The 17,128-nt window shown below is 36.6% G+C and overlaps 1 protein-coding gene across 1 annotated transcript in view; it reads left to right on the top strand.

Moving 5' to 3' along the window:
- GLMN (glomulin, FKBP associated protein) overlaps window positions 1-17,128 on the top strand; it is a 46,471-nt gene that overhangs the window by 14,919 nt on the left and 14,424 nt on the right. The window contains 10 exon segments of the mRNA XM_081322298.1: window positions 548-656; window positions 1,748-1,994; window positions 3,223-3,325; window positions 5,748-5,938; window positions 11,689-11,742; window positions 12,157-12,187; window positions 13,109-13,198; window positions 14,067-14,108; window positions 14,199-14,272; window positions 14,531-14,615. Of these exon segments, the coding sequence (XP_081178424.1) occupies window positions 548-656; window positions 1,748-1,994; window positions 3,223-3,325; window positions 5,748-5,938; window positions 11,689-11,742; window positions 12,157-12,187; window positions 13,109-13,198; window positions 14,067-14,108; window positions 14,199-14,272; window positions 14,531-14,615 (1,026 nt within the window).

Raw genomic sequence — 17,128 nt, 5'->3', positions numbered from 1 at the left:
AGTGGTTAAGGTGCTGGTCTGTAAACCAGGAGACTGTGAATTCTAGTCCACCCGTAGGCATGAAAAACTGGTGACTTTGGACAAATCACACACACACACTCCAACTTACCTCATAGGGTTGTTGTGGGGAAAATAGGAGAAAGGGTATTATGCATGTTCATCATTAGGAGTTACTTAAAAAGTAATTAAGGTAGGATAGAAATCTAGTAAAATATAAAAGTTAACTTCATTTGGGTTTTAATATTTATTTGCTTAGGTCAATAAATATCTTGATTAAATATTAACATTTATTTTACCAATTAGTGCATAAAAAATAACTTGATGTGTAACTGTTTTAAATATGCATAATATACCCATGTGAAATATTCTTAACATGGTAATGATGACCATATAAGATAAAGATGAAAAGTGAAGTTTCCTTCAGATCTGATCAGTTCCTAGTGGCATCACGTCCATGTAATTTTCTTGGTAGCAAAAAAAGTGGCTTCCCGTTGCTTTCCTGCAATCTTAGAAGCTTTGTTCTAGTTTTTTTCCCCCTTTCTTGCAGTTGTGCAGTGCAAAGGAGCTTATATTGGGCTTCCTGGAACAGATTGAACAAGCTTCTATGGAACAGACATCCTCAGTTATTTTACTTCTCCTTAAGCCTTTGCAAGAAGGTAACAAGCATCTTACTTTTCAAACTTTGAAATGTTAGCAAATGGACTGCCAATTTATTTGCAGCAGATATACTTGGGAACACTTCACCTGATAGCTTATCTAGTTGCGGTTAAGTGGTATCACACAATGTTCTCAAAAGTCTTCCAAGGCTGTAACTGTTGGACAGTATTTAGAGCAGGGGTGTCAAACTGGCGGCCCATGGGCCGGATGCATCATAGCGAAAATGCGGCCACCCCATTGCCGGCAATGGCCAAAAGGTCGCAATACGTCATGACACATCACATGATGTTGAGCATCCTTTATTAGTAACAGGTATTAGATTTTAGTTTTCTTTAAATTTGTTCAAGTAGACTTGAACAAATTTAAAGAAAACTAAAATCTAATACCTGTTAAAGTAATGAGAGGCAATTGAATCCACTGAGTCAATTAATCTTTTGGGAGGGGTGGAAGGAGAGACTCCCAGGATGCTGAAAATCAGCCCTTATACAAACATAAGTTAAAATCCTGAAGTGTTTTTTTAAAAAACAACCTAAGATCGCTTCTAACTCTCTCCTGACATCCAGGAAGTGATGAATTATGAGGATAAGGTGATATATTTCATGGCACTATGTTAATACTTGCTAAATCATAATCTGGTTAATATGAAGCCATGAATGGCAGTTCCTAAAAACATTGCTAAATATTGGCTGGTTTTACACCTATTTCATGACTTGCTTTAATTATAGTTTGCTGAACAAGACAAACATGATTCACATAAACTGAAACAGAAGGCGGTGTTCAAACACAGTGTTCAGATGTCACGACAAAGTAAACGAAGCAAATCACTTAACATCTCTGAAGTTAGCTAATGGATGTTCTTTTCTTAGATTTGTATGCCAGAAGTGTTTTGGTCTATATACTCATATAATCAGTGCTTTTTTTGTAAAAGAAAAAGGTGCCGGAACTCAGACATGTCACACAACCCGACTTGCCTACCCTACAAGGTTCCATCCAAAAAAGGTGCCGGAACTCAGTTCTGAGCGTTATATAATAATAAACATGAATATTCTCTAACAAGTATTTTGCTTTTTGCTTTTTCTTTCTTTTTTAGCACTTCTTAAACTTGATACTAAGAAAGCATATTCAGTGGGGTTGTCACTGTCTACCATTTTGAACCAACTCTCCTGTCTGCCCATTCCATACACAAAGCAGCAACTGAAAGAAGACCAGCATGGGCTTTGCCGGTGCCTCAATGCTCTAACGCAGTTTGTCAGACCATTTGTCTTTGAAATTGATCAACACATGGAGATCATGTCGGGTGGCGATTTCAGTGATCTAAAGGAAGAACTACTAGGATTGTAAGTAAGCCACTTTCTTTTGCAGGGGCGATGCAAAGAACCCAGCACCATAGGTTGATTAGCATATGCCAGTCTAGGATGTAAAGTTGCAAGTAGCAATTTCAGAGACTGATCTGTAGCAGAAAGTGCAGGGTAAAAAGAAGCTTGGCTCCTCTTCCACCTTTTTTTTCTACAATAAATGCTATTTTATTGTAAAAGTGCTCAGTCATCTCAATGACGGGCAAGAAACAGTTCTAGAGGACAGGACTATAATGACCATAGAGTGTGGACATTAAAAAAAACAGTCCATGGTTCAATCGTACCATCATGGCCACCGTCTTAACTTTTTCTATCATACTGTGTAGAAATGTCAGAAGAGGATAAAATACTGCTGCCTCTCATCCACCATTTTTTTGACTGGGAATGAAACCAGTGTAAAATCTAATGATTGAGTTCGTACTTTTTCCCTAATTTGTTGCATTGAAATTGTTTTGTAAATCATGATTCATAGCTTAGCACAAGAAAACCAAGGCAGTAGGACATATTAAGGAAAAGATGAATTCTTGTCTATTTGTGAATTTGATTCTTGTTACATTTTCTGTTTAGTTGCTTTAGCTCTATTATTTTAGTTCTATTGTGAAATTAGTAGCTTCATTCTTATTATAGCTAAAATATAGCAACTATGTCTGAACTTGTATTTTGGGAGGAGAGAGGGATTGAGATACTGATCCACAATGTTTCACTAGTTTCACGTCGATTCTAGATATTATTAGTGGATTCTGTAAAGGAAAGTTTGAGAGTCTTTAACGCTTTCATTTATGGCCATTCTTTTTTTATTTTTTTTATTTTAATTCCATTTATATCCCGCCCTTCTCCGAAGACTCAAGGCGGCTTTACAAACTTAGCAGTAGCCTTCATTCTATGTATATGCCTGCTTATTAGGGCTTTCGCCCCCCCCCCCCCAGCGGCATTTTTACAAAGTCAGCTTATTGCCCCCAACAATCTGGGTCCTCATTTTACCTACCTCAGAAGGATGGAAGGCTGAGTGAACCTTGAGCCTGGTGGGATGCGAACCTGCACTAATTGCAGGCAGCTGGTGTTACTTAAGGAGGCATTAGCCCACTGCTCCACCAAGGCTCTTCTGTTGGTTCTTAGTTCTAAAATACCTCAAATAATAAAAGTCTGTGCTGGCGCTCTAATTATTTAGTGTCTTGACCGATTCTCTGATGTGCTCTACTTTTGTTTTCAGTTGCCTGAAAAGTTTAAAGTATCCATTGCTAATGGCAGAGCTTGATCCATTGGCTGAAGAGATAGCTGAGAATCCCCTCAGGCGGTTTGCAGCTGAGATAATTGTAAGTCCACCTTGGGGGGTGTGTGTCTTTTTTTCCCTGCCTCAGTTGTAAATGGAGTTTAACAGTTATTTGCAAAATGATTTGCAAACTTTGGCTTCTTATCTGCATTTATCAAGATTCACGAATAGCATTGTTGAAAGCAAGCCGATTCAGATAAGGGAACTACAAACAGTCTCTACCCCCCCAGGTGAAGAAATGTAAAAATGGTACAGATGAATTTCACTTACCATGCAGAAAGGAGAGGTTGTTCTCTGCAACTTCATTAGTAGTGTCCCCTGGAGGGGAGCTACAAAAGGATAGGGAATCACAAGCACATGATTTTGTCATCTCAAAGATGTGAGAGATCTTGTGTGGTATATCAATGGCATTATTGCATAAGCATGCCATTTGTGCAATGCCATCAGGACTTGTTATTTTTTGCCGTGATCCTTTGGTATCTATAATAGCCACATGACCGCAGAAACTGTCTTCAGACAACACTGGCTCCCTCAGCCAAGAAACGGAAATGAGCACCGTGCCCGAGAGTCAAACACAACCTTTACCTTTAAAACAAACCATTTATACTTAGTATGTTGCATGACCAATCAAACTATTATGACACAATGTGTTGTTGGGTTTTGGTTATGAACCAAACCATTATGGTATGTTAATAATAATTAATCTGTATTTTTTTAGATAGATAATGTCATAGCCTAGGCAGATTTCTCACTATAAAATCATCATCATCGTGGTGATGATGATGATGATGATGATGATGATGAAATAAGTAGAACTATGGAGCACTACTTCTCAGTCCTAATAGCTCTGAGGCATGTAACGGAACAACAGTGCTTTCTCCTTTTCAAGGGCTGGTATAGAAGTCGTATGATTTAAATATTAAGCTATTAAAATTAGGGAAGTAAAAATTAAAGTTCATTTTGTATTTTTGTAATCAAATGCCCTAAATAAACTTTGTATAGGTAGAATAAGACATTTAGCATTGATTCAGTCACAAAGAGCATCTCGAACATCAGTCTTTTGTAGAACAGTATAAAGAGAAAAAGCAGAGATCCACAATGAAGGCTTAAATATCTTCAAATGAGACAAAATGTATATAAATGGAATGTGCATAAAGGCAAAACCTTCTCTTTCCAAAATCAGAGACAGTTTTTGAAAACTGGTAGACTAATACACCAGAAAACAAAATGCTATAAACACAAATCCAGGCCTAAAATGTTTGTTAGAGTATTTCCTTAGTTTGCTTTTCTTGGCTAATTTTATTTATTAAATTTGTTTGCCACCCATCTCTCTGAAAGGTGACTCCATAGATTGCATCCTTGCAATTTCTGTCTCCATCTATTCAACTGAATTTTTAGAAACAATTTACTTCAGGTTTTGTTGATTCCTGAGAGACATTAACAACATAATTCAGTGCTTCCCTTGCCTCCTGTCCCAGGGAAATTTAATTTTAATAGAAGTGAAAAGTAGGTCAGGGATAGACTGTGGATTTCTTGGTGCTCTCTGAGCTTGGTGGTTTTCTTGCAGACATTTCATTACCCAACTAGGTAACATCAGTGTGAGTGAGTGTGGAATTTGCTGCCTTTGCTTAGTTTTGCTCTTGCCGCAGTTCCAGTTACAGGCATCCTGTTTGCCTAAGAGCCATCCCCTTGAGCATTGCTTTTCTCTGCTTCTCAGTTTAGCAAAACCAGCTCATCTTTTTCCAGTCTGCATTTTGCATTCAACGTTTCCTCCCCTCTTTTTTCTCTCAGGCATTCTTAAGTATTCTCTCTCCACTCTCTTTCAACCCAAAGATTTTATCCAGCAAGGCAGGATAAAGGGTAGTATATTGGGCATGCTCCAGGCTACCTATTTTGGTTTTTTTTTAAAAAAAGATTGAGAATCTCTTTTACTTCTTTCTCTTTCCTTGCCCCTCTGCAGGTATGTATGGTATGACTTATCACCATAAAAGTGGTGAGGGGAATGTTCCTTGACCTGTCCCACTCAGTGAGGCTAGATTCCAAATGAGTGGCTTTTGGATCTCTGTAGCCCCAAAAAAGGAAGCCCACAGATCTCTTCCCCATGTGTGTGTGCTTGTATTTGAAGTCACTGTGAACTTCTTGCTCCGGCATCTGAGCTATGGTGTTTGAAGCCAGAGGCTTTTTATTTTCATGCAGCACAAGCTTCTGTGTATGGGAGCTTGCATATTACTACAGTATTATATACAATAAAAACTATGAACATTCTTGAAAGGTTATATAAAGAGATGAGATATTAAACTAAGGAAGGCACATATATTCTTCTTCTTTAGATATTTTTAGGGGGAGTGAAATTCATGCTTAGACATTATATTTGGGTGCATTTCGATATGTTTCAGTATTAAAATGCCTAGTCATGAAAAGTAGTGCTCTATTTGCAGCAGGAGATATTCTGTTTCTTTTAACAGAGAATTTTAGCGGATATTAGAGAATTATTTCCACAAGTGCATTTTCAGCCAAAATGCAAAAGTGAAAACTGGGATGATGAAGACTTAACGAAAATGGACAAGGAACAATCTACAGATGCTTTAGCGTGTCTTTCTTATATAGTATTTGTTCAGGACTGCTTTGGTATCGACTGCCTCCCAGTAGTTTTCAAGTAAGTACAACATTGTTCTTATTTTTGTAGGCTTGGAAATTACTATTTGGCTAAATGACTGAGGCTTAGAAGACTCTGTATTTCAGACCAACTCAATAGGAATGCTTGGCAAAAGATCATTCTCATTTGGGGGCATGAGATTATTTAAGGGAATAACATTTACACTAGGCCCCATAGGCAATTTAGTGTATAAATTATTTTAAATGTTCAGATTGGTTGCCATATTCTTTTAGATAGTTCCTTACTTGTTTGACACATGAGCTTTGAACATTCCTAAGTACAGCTATATTTTCTCTGAAAAACATTAATAAAATATAGGGATTGGCATACAGTACCTAACTTTGGTATATCCTGCATTTAGTTTTGGAAAGATATTAATTTCAGTGGATTTTTAAACCATCCCTACCTTCCATAAGAGCATAAAGACCTGGTTGTGTCAGTTGGCTTGGGGCTCCAACGGAGGGGTATCACATGGAGGTGGTTGATAGTTTAACAATGGATCCCACCTCTGATAGTTAAACAATGGATCTTGCCCCGTCCTTCTCATCATACTCACTGCCTCTCCATCTTTTTAGCTAGGTTGATTTTTTTTAATAGTATTGCATTCATACATACATATACACACACAATATAAATATATTGTATTTATATTACTAGCTAGAAATTTATATAGTTTTATCTTTTTATACAATATTGTAAACTGCTCAGAGTTACTGTGCGGTAAGATGGTGGCTAATAAACTATAAATAAATCAATAACTGATCATACTAGTATAAAATGGTATATTTAGTAATAGTTGAGAATAAAAGGTCATACCTTAAATTTTATTAAAGGTACCGTTAAATAAATCAAATGCCTAAAAAGTAGAAGAAACATCCAGTCTGAAATATTCAATTCTACTGAACAAGATATTTCCCTAATAAATTGCCAGATGTTAAAATAGACTCAAATAAAGTACAAACCCTAAATTTTTGCCTACTTCTATAGGAAGTTGTTACCAATTGGCATGATATTAAACTTAATGTAAAAGTATTGTAAATATTTTCCATACAGCAGCTATATAGTTTCCACAATTTTAAATAAAAATAATTGATAACTGCTGGAAATAGAATCAGCATACTGTATAGCACTGACTTAACATTCAAAATCTGGTCTGCACAGTCCTTGAATGTGGCAAGTTTGTTTTATTAAGAGTCTGAAAGATTACTATATTGAAATTAGCAAAAGGTGGGGACATTGTTGCCATGTGTCCTGTCTCATTTTTATTATCCCATTAGGACTATCTCCTCCCTAATAAAAATGGGACAAAATTACTTGTTTCTATCCAGAAATAAATTCTAAAGAAAATCCAATTTTTTTATCACTTGTACCAGAAACTTGAATTACATATTTTCAAAACCTTTTTCTGCATCTAATGATGCCAAAACTACTGCTTCATCTTCTTTCATTGTGGAATTATACGGTAATAAATCTACTAGCAGTCTAATATGCCCCTTCATAAAGCCAGATTGTGCAGGATGAATTAATGAAAGTAATGCTTTCATTAAGTTTGCCAAAGTAGCTGTTTCTGAAAGATTAGTTCTATTTAAAAAGGCTTCCCTCTGGGACTTATAATATTTCCAGAATATACATTCTTATAAAATTCCAAAAATTGACAATTAGTTTCTGCTTGATCACTATGAATTATCCCCTATGTATCTCTTATTGTTCTAGTTGTTTTAAATGAGAGGTTTATAGAGTAGTACTGGTAGATTTCACCCTTCACAGTAAAGCTGGTTAATATGCTCTAATAACTATTCAAGTATATACCGGTAATTGATGTTTCTCATAAAGGACAGCGTGAGTTTCTTCCAATAAAACCAAAGCAACTTAAAACTACATCATCTTCAATTTATAAAAATCTTCTCCAGACTTAGTTATGCCTCTGATTTACCCAAAGAAAAATCAACACTGAAAATATTTATTGTGAGGAATGATGATTAAACTAAATCCTAACTTTTGGTTAAAATACAAATATTCTAGCAATTGAGACTTCTTCATCAGTGTCAGCAAATATAATACAAACTCCAATTAGCATTTCTATTTAGCAGCATGTTTATGAATAGTTATGTATTATGGTAGGAACTATGGTCATAACTAAAGAACAGCCTGCCTGTTCTTGCATTAATAAACAAAAGGAAGAAGAAAGGGATTTCCCCCCCAGTTTCTAAGCAAAAACATTCTAAGATTGTAGCCACCTGTCTCACCCTCTCAAGGTATGAATGTTAAAAAAAATGGGAGGGGGGGACTAACTTCCTCCCCAGCATGAAAACTATGTGCATAAATTATACCACCTCCTTCACATTTATTATTTCTCTATGTTGTTAGCTGCGAAGTCGTGTCCGACCCATCGCGACCCCATGGACAATGCCATACATTACAACTGGGAAGACCATAGCCTTGACTATACGCACTTTTGTTGGCAGGGCGATGTCTCTGCTTTTTAGTGTGCTGTCTAGATTTACCATAGCTTTCCTCCCCAGGAGCAAGCATCTTTTAATTTCTTGGCTACAGTCCCCATCTGCAGTGATCTTGGCGCCCAGGAAAATAAAATCTGTCACTACCTCCATTTCTTCCCCATCTATTTGCCAGGAATTGAGAGGGTCGGATGCCATGATCTTGGTTTTCTTAATGTTTAGTTTCAACCCAAGTTTTGCACTCTCCTTCTTCACCCGCCACAAGAGGCTCTTTAGTTCTTCTTCACTTTCTGCCATTAGAATGGTATCATCTGCATATCTTAGGTTGTTAATATTTCTCCCAGCAATCTTAATTCCAACTTTTGATTCATCTAGCCCTGCCTTTCTCATGATGTGCTCTGCATATAAGTTAAATAGGCAGGGCGACAGTATACAGCCTTGCCGGACTCCTTTCCCAATTTTGAACCAATCAGCGGTTCTGTTTCTAGTTCTCACTGTTGCTTCTTGACCTGCGTATAGGTTTCTCAAGAGACAAATAAGATGGTCTGGTACTCCCATCTCTTTAAGAACTTGCCACAGTTTGTTGTGATCCACACAATCAAAGGCTTTAGCATAGTCAATGAAGCAGAAGTAGATGTTTTTCTGGAACTCCCTAGCTTTCTCCATGATCCAGCGTATGTTGGCAATTTGATCTCTAGTTCCTCTGCCTCTTCGAAATCCTGCCTGTACTTCTGGTAGTTCTCGATCCACATACTGCTGGAGTCTAGCTTGTAGGATTTTAAGCATAACTTTACTAGTGTGAGAAATGAGTGCAATGGTGCGATAGTTTGAACATTCTTTGGCATTGCCTTTCTTTGGAATTGGAATGTAAACTGATCTTTTCCAATCCTGTGGCCACTTGAGTTTTCCAAATTTGCTGGCAAATTGAGTGTAGCACTTTTATTGCATCGTCTTTTAAGATTTTGAATAGCTCAGCTGGAATACTGTCACCTCCACTAGCTTTGTTGTTGCTCAGTTTTTCTAAGGCCCACTTCACTTCACATTCTAGGATGTCTGGCTCGAGGTCAGTGACCACCTCATCGTGGTTATCAGGGACGTTAAGCTCATTCTTGTATAGTTCTTCTGTGTAATTTTGCTACCTCTTCTTAATCTCTTCTGCCTCTGTTAGGTCCCTGCCATTTTGGTCCTTTATCATGCCCATTTTTTCATTAAACGTTCCCTTCATCTCTCCAATTTTCTTGAAAAGATCTCTGGTCCTCCCTATTCTATTGTTTTCTTCTATTTCTTTGCACTGTACATTTAAGAAGGCATTCTTATCTCTTCTAGCTATTCTCTGGAATTCTGCATTCAATTGGGCATATCTTTCTTTTTCTCCCTTGCCTTTCGCTTCCCTCCTTTCCTCAGCTATTTGCAAAGCTTCCTCAGACAGCCATTTTGCTTTCTTGCATTTCTTTTTCTTTGGGATGGTTTTAGTTGCTACCTGTTGTACAATGTTGCGAACCTCTGTCCATAGTTCTTCAGGCACTCTGTCTATCAGATCTAATTCCTTAAATCTATTTGTCACCTCTACTGTATATTCAACAGGGATATCATTTAATTCATACCTGAGCGGCCTAGTGCTTTTCCCTACTTTCTTCTGTTTAAGCCTAAACCTTGCAACGAGAAGCTCATGGTCTGAGCCACAGTCAGCTCTTTGTCTTGTTTTTACTGACTGTATAGAGCTTCTCCATCCTTGGCTGCAGAGCACATAGTCAATCTGATTTCTGTGTTGACCGTCTGGTGATGTCCATGTGTAGACCCGTCTCTTGGGTTGTTGGAAAAGAGTGTTTGCTATGACCATCGTATTCTCTTGACAAAATTCTATCAGCCTGTGCCCTGCTTCATTTTGTATTCCTAGGCCAAACTTGCCTGTTATTCTGGTTATCTTTTGGCTTCCTACTTTAGCATTCCAATCCCCCATGATGATAAGGACATCATCTTTGGTGTTAGTTCTATAAGGTGCTGTAGGGCTTCATAGAACCGGTCAATTTCATCCTCTTCAGCACCAGTGGTTGGGGCATAGACTTGGACTATTGTGATATTTAATAGTTTGCCTTGGATTCGAACTGAGATCATTCTGTCATTTTGTGGATTGTATCCCAGTATTGCTTTTCCTACTCTTTTATTGACTATGAAGGCTACTCCATTTCTTTTGAGGGATTCTTGCCCGCAGTAGTATACCTGAATGGGTGAATTAAATTCACCCATTCCTGTCCATTTTAGTTCGCTGATTCCTAAGATGTCGATGTTCAGTTTTGTCATCTCTTGTTTGACCATGTCCAGCTTGCCTTGATTCAGGGATCTTACATTCCAGGTTCCTATGGAGAATAAATCTTTACAGCATCGGACTTTCCTTTCACCACCAGATACATCCACAGCTGAACGTCCTTTTGGCTTTGGCCCAGTCGCTTCATTCTTTCTGGCACTACTAGTACTAGCCTTCTGCTCTTCCCCAGTAGCATATTGGACGCCTTCCAACCTGAGGGGTTCATCTTCCAGCGTCATATCGTTTTGTCTTTTGGTACTGTCCATAGGGTTTTCATGGCAAAGATACTGGAGTGGGTTGCCATTTCCTTCTCCAGTGGATCAGGTTTTGTCAGAACTCTCTGCTATGACCTGTCCATCTTGGGTGGGCCTGCACGGCATAGCTCATAGCTTCATTAAATTACGCAAGCCCCTTCGCCACGACAAGGCAGTAATCCACGAAGGGGATTTCTGTATAGATTCTACTATTTTAGTATATTGAAATGGACTCTTCTGAATAGCCATCTTTGTTTATTATCGGCAAGGGTCATATTAGGATTACAGATTGTTTTACTCCAGTGTCTGGTATAGTTAATATTTTTTGCTTACTCTAAATCTTTGCTAACAATACACAAAGTTTCCTTAAAAGCAAAGGAGAGAGAAATAGAGTAAAAGAGAGGAGGGCAGGAGGGATGGAGGGAGAGGAGAACTGTTCAGCAGGTCACCATCTTACCGGGAACACACCTACCATTTTTTATTGAGTCTGGTTTGCCGAATCTTCTAGCTCAGACATGTCAAACTCGCGACGTCATGTGACATCACGCAACGTATCGGAGATTTTTTTTCCATTGCCGGCAATGGGGTGGGTGCGGTTTCCTACTGATGCATCTGGCCCGCAGGCCAGCAGTTTGACACCCCTGTTCTAGCTTATTATGTTCATTGTTTAGATATTGAAAGTGACTGCTTTTATCTGATAAATTATTCTTACATGTATACATCATTCTCTTGTAGCCCATCATATATTTTGCAGTGCAATATGGTACATATTAGAGCTCTGTTGAAAAGGTAAGTGTGGACTGTTTCTTTTTTTATTCACACATTTCCAAGGATTTAAAGTACAGGGTTAGGGGAAAAAGATAGAGCAATTAATAGTAATTTATTTGGAAACAAGGAGGGTGTATACCTCAGTCTTACTCGACTACATTGTGTTTTAGTTCATATATTTAAGGAACTTGGTATGAAGGCTTGATTTTACAGCGTTGGGATTGGTTTTAATATTTAAATAATCCTGTCCTTACCTCTGTAATATATTCTCAGAATAGGTTTAGTTTGAAGGTCTTTGTTGGGTCTTGGTATAGAACAGACATGTATCTTGAAAATATTACATTGGGGACAAGAATCTGAAATTGTTTCTAAAAAAAAGACAACAAAACAAAAACTTTAAAGATGGTGTTAACAAACTAGTTGTTTATTTTGCAGGACAGAAGAATCTGTTTTATCAAAAGGACTTGTAAGTATGATAAGCATAAATTATTTTTCCTTATGTTCTCAGAAAATAAAGTTCATTCCAACTTTCTTTAAAATTGAACATGCTTTATAAGCAACTTTGAATTCCATGTCCGCTTGCTTGAAAATGTATCAGATTGAATGCTTAGGTTCAGTTATTTTGAATTACTTTAATCTGACATCTAATTTTCATGGGTTATAAATAAAGGCTCCTCAACCTAAGTTTGGCTTCTCGTACCTGCGTAGTTTTTGTAGCAAGAGCATGAAAGTGATTTGCCACTGCCACTGCTTTCATCTAGTATGCATTTTCAATTTCCTAGTTTAACCTGGGATTTTTTTTAAAGGTTTCTAGTGCAAACATTCATTACATTCAAACCCACTTGACCTTTTAAAAAGATAGCCCAAGTTAAACTAGGTGCTTAAATATATACTAAATGGATTTTGTTTATTGTTATAATATAACCTGAAATACATTCCTGGAAATATAATTTATTGTTAATGGACGTAGTTGTGTAAGGTGTCATATGCCATCTCTAACAAAGAAATTGCCGTAGACAAAGAGGCTCTTTAGCTGGGTTTGCACACAGCATGAAGTTATTGTGTAGTTTGAACTTAAGATTTTGAGTTATTGTGACTTATGAAACAGATCAAGATTAGAACAATCTATTACCTGATACAAAACTAAGCTATAAAGCATGGTTTACTGATGGTTGGATTTACACTATGAACTAAATACTTATAAATTGCTGAAGTTGCTTGATTGCAGCAGTTTAAAAATTGGATAATGTAAACAAAGGAGAAGAATTGGTTATTCCCCACAAGGAATAAAAAATATACTTTCAGTGTTCTGTTTTATACCAGGGGACTGATATACTGAGAGCAGTGCCCATAGTTTTTAAACTTAATATATCAATTTAACTTGTAGGCTCTTTTGGAGAACTGTCTCCTGAGATTGGAAAATAATAGCCTTTTTCTTCAGTATTTGGAGTTCGAAGGCTTTATTACAACACCTCAGGTAATGTGGGAAAACCATAAACTTTTAATTACATGAATGCATTATGTTGATATTTCTCAAGTGCTTTAGGAAGATCGTCAATAGTATTTATTTAGTGCTGTATTGGGACTAATTAAACAGATTGATACAAAGAAGGTCAAAATGCCCATTTTGTTAAAGAATCTACTAAATTTTTAATCTTGTATTGTTTCTGTCATTTTAATGGAAAATCATCTTTACATACCAAAATTTATATAGAGCAAAAATAAAGCTCTGTTTCCAGATACTAATACTGTAGTGCAGTACATGCTTTCTAGTTAGATACAATTAACTAACTTTTGCTCCTCCTAAAGGAGAAGTGAAAGTAGTCAAATATTGTAAGGCACCATTTTTTATTTCAGTATCACACAGAGAACACAATGAATTGAATCAAATATTTTGCATCCACTTTTGGGACATCCGGCCACATTTTTAAATGCCAATGCCAGCTGGCATCTGTATTGGATGTTAATAGATGGAAGCGGGGTGAAAGGTCAAATTGATAATGTTGTGATATCAGAATCAAGAGTTTTTGTAAACACTGCATTACTGGATTTTGCTTTCTTCTAAAATTATCTGCTATAATTTTTTAACTGACTAAGATATTCAGTATAGGGCTTGACATTTCTAGAACTTATTTCATAATCCACTTCTTTATGCCTTTGTTGTAGATAATTTTCTGTCTTTCCTTCTCCAATATATTTATGCAGTAGTGTCGCTTAAGGAAGGAGTCTTTTGTTTTTGTGAATTAAAGATGGTTCCCATTGTACATAACAATTAATTGCCCAACTTGTCTAACATATACTATATTGCTGGAATAATATTTATTTTGTATTGCTTTTAATGGCAGGATTTGGTCAAGATTATGACCCAATGCCCTTTTGAATCTCTGGTATGTAATAAAGTTTTCTATGACTTTTAAAATTGTTGGGTTTAAAATGAACATAAATCTCACATGTTCCATATTTGTGTTTCTATGTAGAGAAAGAAGAGCTTGATGATTTTCCAGCTGTATTTAGATAAGTTTGATGAAGAAGGAAAATACATATTATTTAGGTATGGCTCATATTACAAATTATTAAGTATTTTAACAGAAAATTTAGTTAATGTGATTGTAGTACTGGTCTTTTATACTTTCAAAGTATGATATTTAAGAGCAATTATACCCGATTTAGATTTTCCACAAATTTTAGTCTGCAACTTCCATCAATCTCAGTTGGCATGCCAGTTGTCAGAAATAAAGAGACCATAAGGATAAAGAAAAATGAGTTCCAGCATAATTTTTCTTTTCTTTTTTTGATCTTCTGGTTTCAGAGGTTTATTGAAGACGAGCAACCATTCTGGCGTGGAAGGACACATTATTCAGAATATTAAAAATCAAATTGATTTGTCCTTAAAGGTGAGAAAAACTAGTGAAGGCAACATAAGTGAAGGAGGTACTCCTGTAGATTTAAATCAGGTTTGGAATGTAAGTAGCATAATATTGTAGATGCAGACTGAGGGAGTACAAATCAGTTTTCATTGGAAGCACAAATGACCAGGGTCAAATTACCACACTTTATGATACATTGTATCATAATTGGATTGATTTGTTCTATGATCCATTTGTTTTCTTCTTATTTAACATTTAACATTTTCAGTACACTTGTGATGAAATGCAATAGGCTGGATTCCCAGGAGGGAGGAATATTCTAGAGGAATAAGAGGCAGCTCAATCCATATATTTTGTGTGAGAAGAAAGAGAGTGAAGACAGCTCCTTCCTAATAGTTCTCAGAGTATTTGGTAGATGCAGACAGTAGGGAGCTTAGTCTGGCAAGATTCTATATGTGGGTGTAGAAAAACAAAAAAGAAATGAGCTTGAAAGAATCATCACGTCATTCTTGGGGCTTGGGCTCAACTAATTATTACTGATAATGAGTAATGCTACAAGTAAACATTTGTAAAAGGGACTACAGTTTATTATCCTTCTGGTTAATGAAGGTTAACAACACAGAACAAATTAATGTTTAATTAAAAGCTGATGATAAACAGCCTGACAAACCCACATTGATGCTAGGTATAATAATAATAATAATAATTTATTTATTTATTTATTTATTTATTTATTTAATTTATATACTTATAATTATAATAATAATAATATAATAATAATAATATAATAATAATAATAATACTCAATTCTCAAACTGAGATTTCAGCAGGGACTTCAGGTGGTAAAGAGAATTTTCAGCTTTTGCAGGATTGTGAAAAGATCTTTGGTCTTCATTCAAAGATTTGAGAACAAAAATAGCTGGATACCTAATATTTAAAAAATTTCTCTGAAAAAGTACCCTTATAACAAATGTGTTTCTGTGTTAGTGAATTGCCATAACATAATCTGGGCAGAGCATAATACCCGATTTTTTCTGTCCTCATTCAAATAAATGGCTGAGGCTTATCAACCAAACAAAAAAGGAAAAGCTGGAATGCAATGGGTTCTCTAGCAGATAACATTCTGGCAGAGTTAATACTTCCATGTATTAGTGCTTCTATAAAAAGGAACAGGCTGATTTTTTTTCTCCTTTTGCTCTAAAATTCCTATCGTGCTTAAATTAAACTGAAAAGATTGATATTCTAACATTACATTAGTTGTAGAATTAGCCCTCCAGTCAACATAACCCTGTTGGGTTGTTTAATTTTGTAGTTACAGAATGAACATTACTTCTGATATCTAATATCTCCCCTCTCCAGCCCCCATTTTATATAAGGACAGTCATCATGTCTTCATCTCTGCAACCTTCATTAGTTTTAGTAGCAGTAGTAATAGTACCATTGAAGCTATGAACATATGTGAAAGCAGAATAAAAATTACTTATTTCTGGTTTAGTGATTATCTGGATGTTAAGACTGCATGGCACGTCAGAATATGCCAGTGCCCCTCTGACTATCATACTGTCTTGGCTGACACTCAGTTCTCTTTTCCATACTTTTTATGAATAAATTGTTTTTACTAATCTTGAAAATTGTGGATTGATCCATGTAGATTAAAAGACATTTAGGAGATTTTATGAATTCCAAATCTGACTTTGGGGTTTTATTGTTGTGAACTTAAGTGAGGATAAGGCCTGTTCAATTATATCTACCTATATAATAATAATTAAAAAAATAATAAACCTTTATTGTCAAAGTACAACATGTTTACATTGAGATTAGCTGAGCCTCCCCCCGTGCTCTCTCCCCCAAACACACAGTGACAACAAACCCTCCATCCCACCACACTATGTGAACCAGCTACACCACACACCGGCCTCCCAAGTCAATTCTGCATAAGATTATGTCCTATTTAAAAGCCTAACAGCCCACGGATAAAAGCTATTTTTCAGCCTGTTGGTACGGCTGGCTATATTCTATATCTCCTACCGGATGGTAGGAGAGTAAAGAGATACTGTCCAGGGTGTGAGTCATCCCTGAGAATTTTCCTCACTCTTCCAAGGCAACGAGCCCTGGCGATGTCATCCAGTGGTGTCAGGGAACAGCCCACAATGTCTCACTACCCTCTGTGCTCACTACCCTCTGTAATACTCTCCTATCCGCTAAAACTGTCTGTCTGTCTGTAACCTTCAGTTACCTGAAATGGTGCATCATAGGGCAACAGTTTTTGAATCATAGTGTCTCAAACTTAAAACTGAGTGGTGGTGGAGTGGTTAGAATTCAGTATTGCAGGCTAATTCTGAGGGCTGCCAGCAGTTTGGCAGTTCGATTCTCACCGGGTCAAGGTTGACTCAGCCTTCCATCCTTAAGAGGTTGGTAAAATGACCCAGATTGCTGGGGGGGGGCAATATACTGACTCTGTAAATCACTTAGAAAAGCCTGTAAAGCACCATGAAGCGATATGTAAGTCTAAGTGCTGTTGCTACTGCTAAAAAAATGCA

Source organism: Vipera berus (assembly GCF_964194415.1).
Source record: "Vipera berus genome assembly, chromosome: 3".
Taxonomy (NCBI): Eukaryota; Metazoa; Chordata; class Lepidosauria; order Squamata; family Viperidae; genus Vipera; species Vipera berus.
This window is presented reverse-complemented; position numbering and strand designations above follow the sequence as displayed.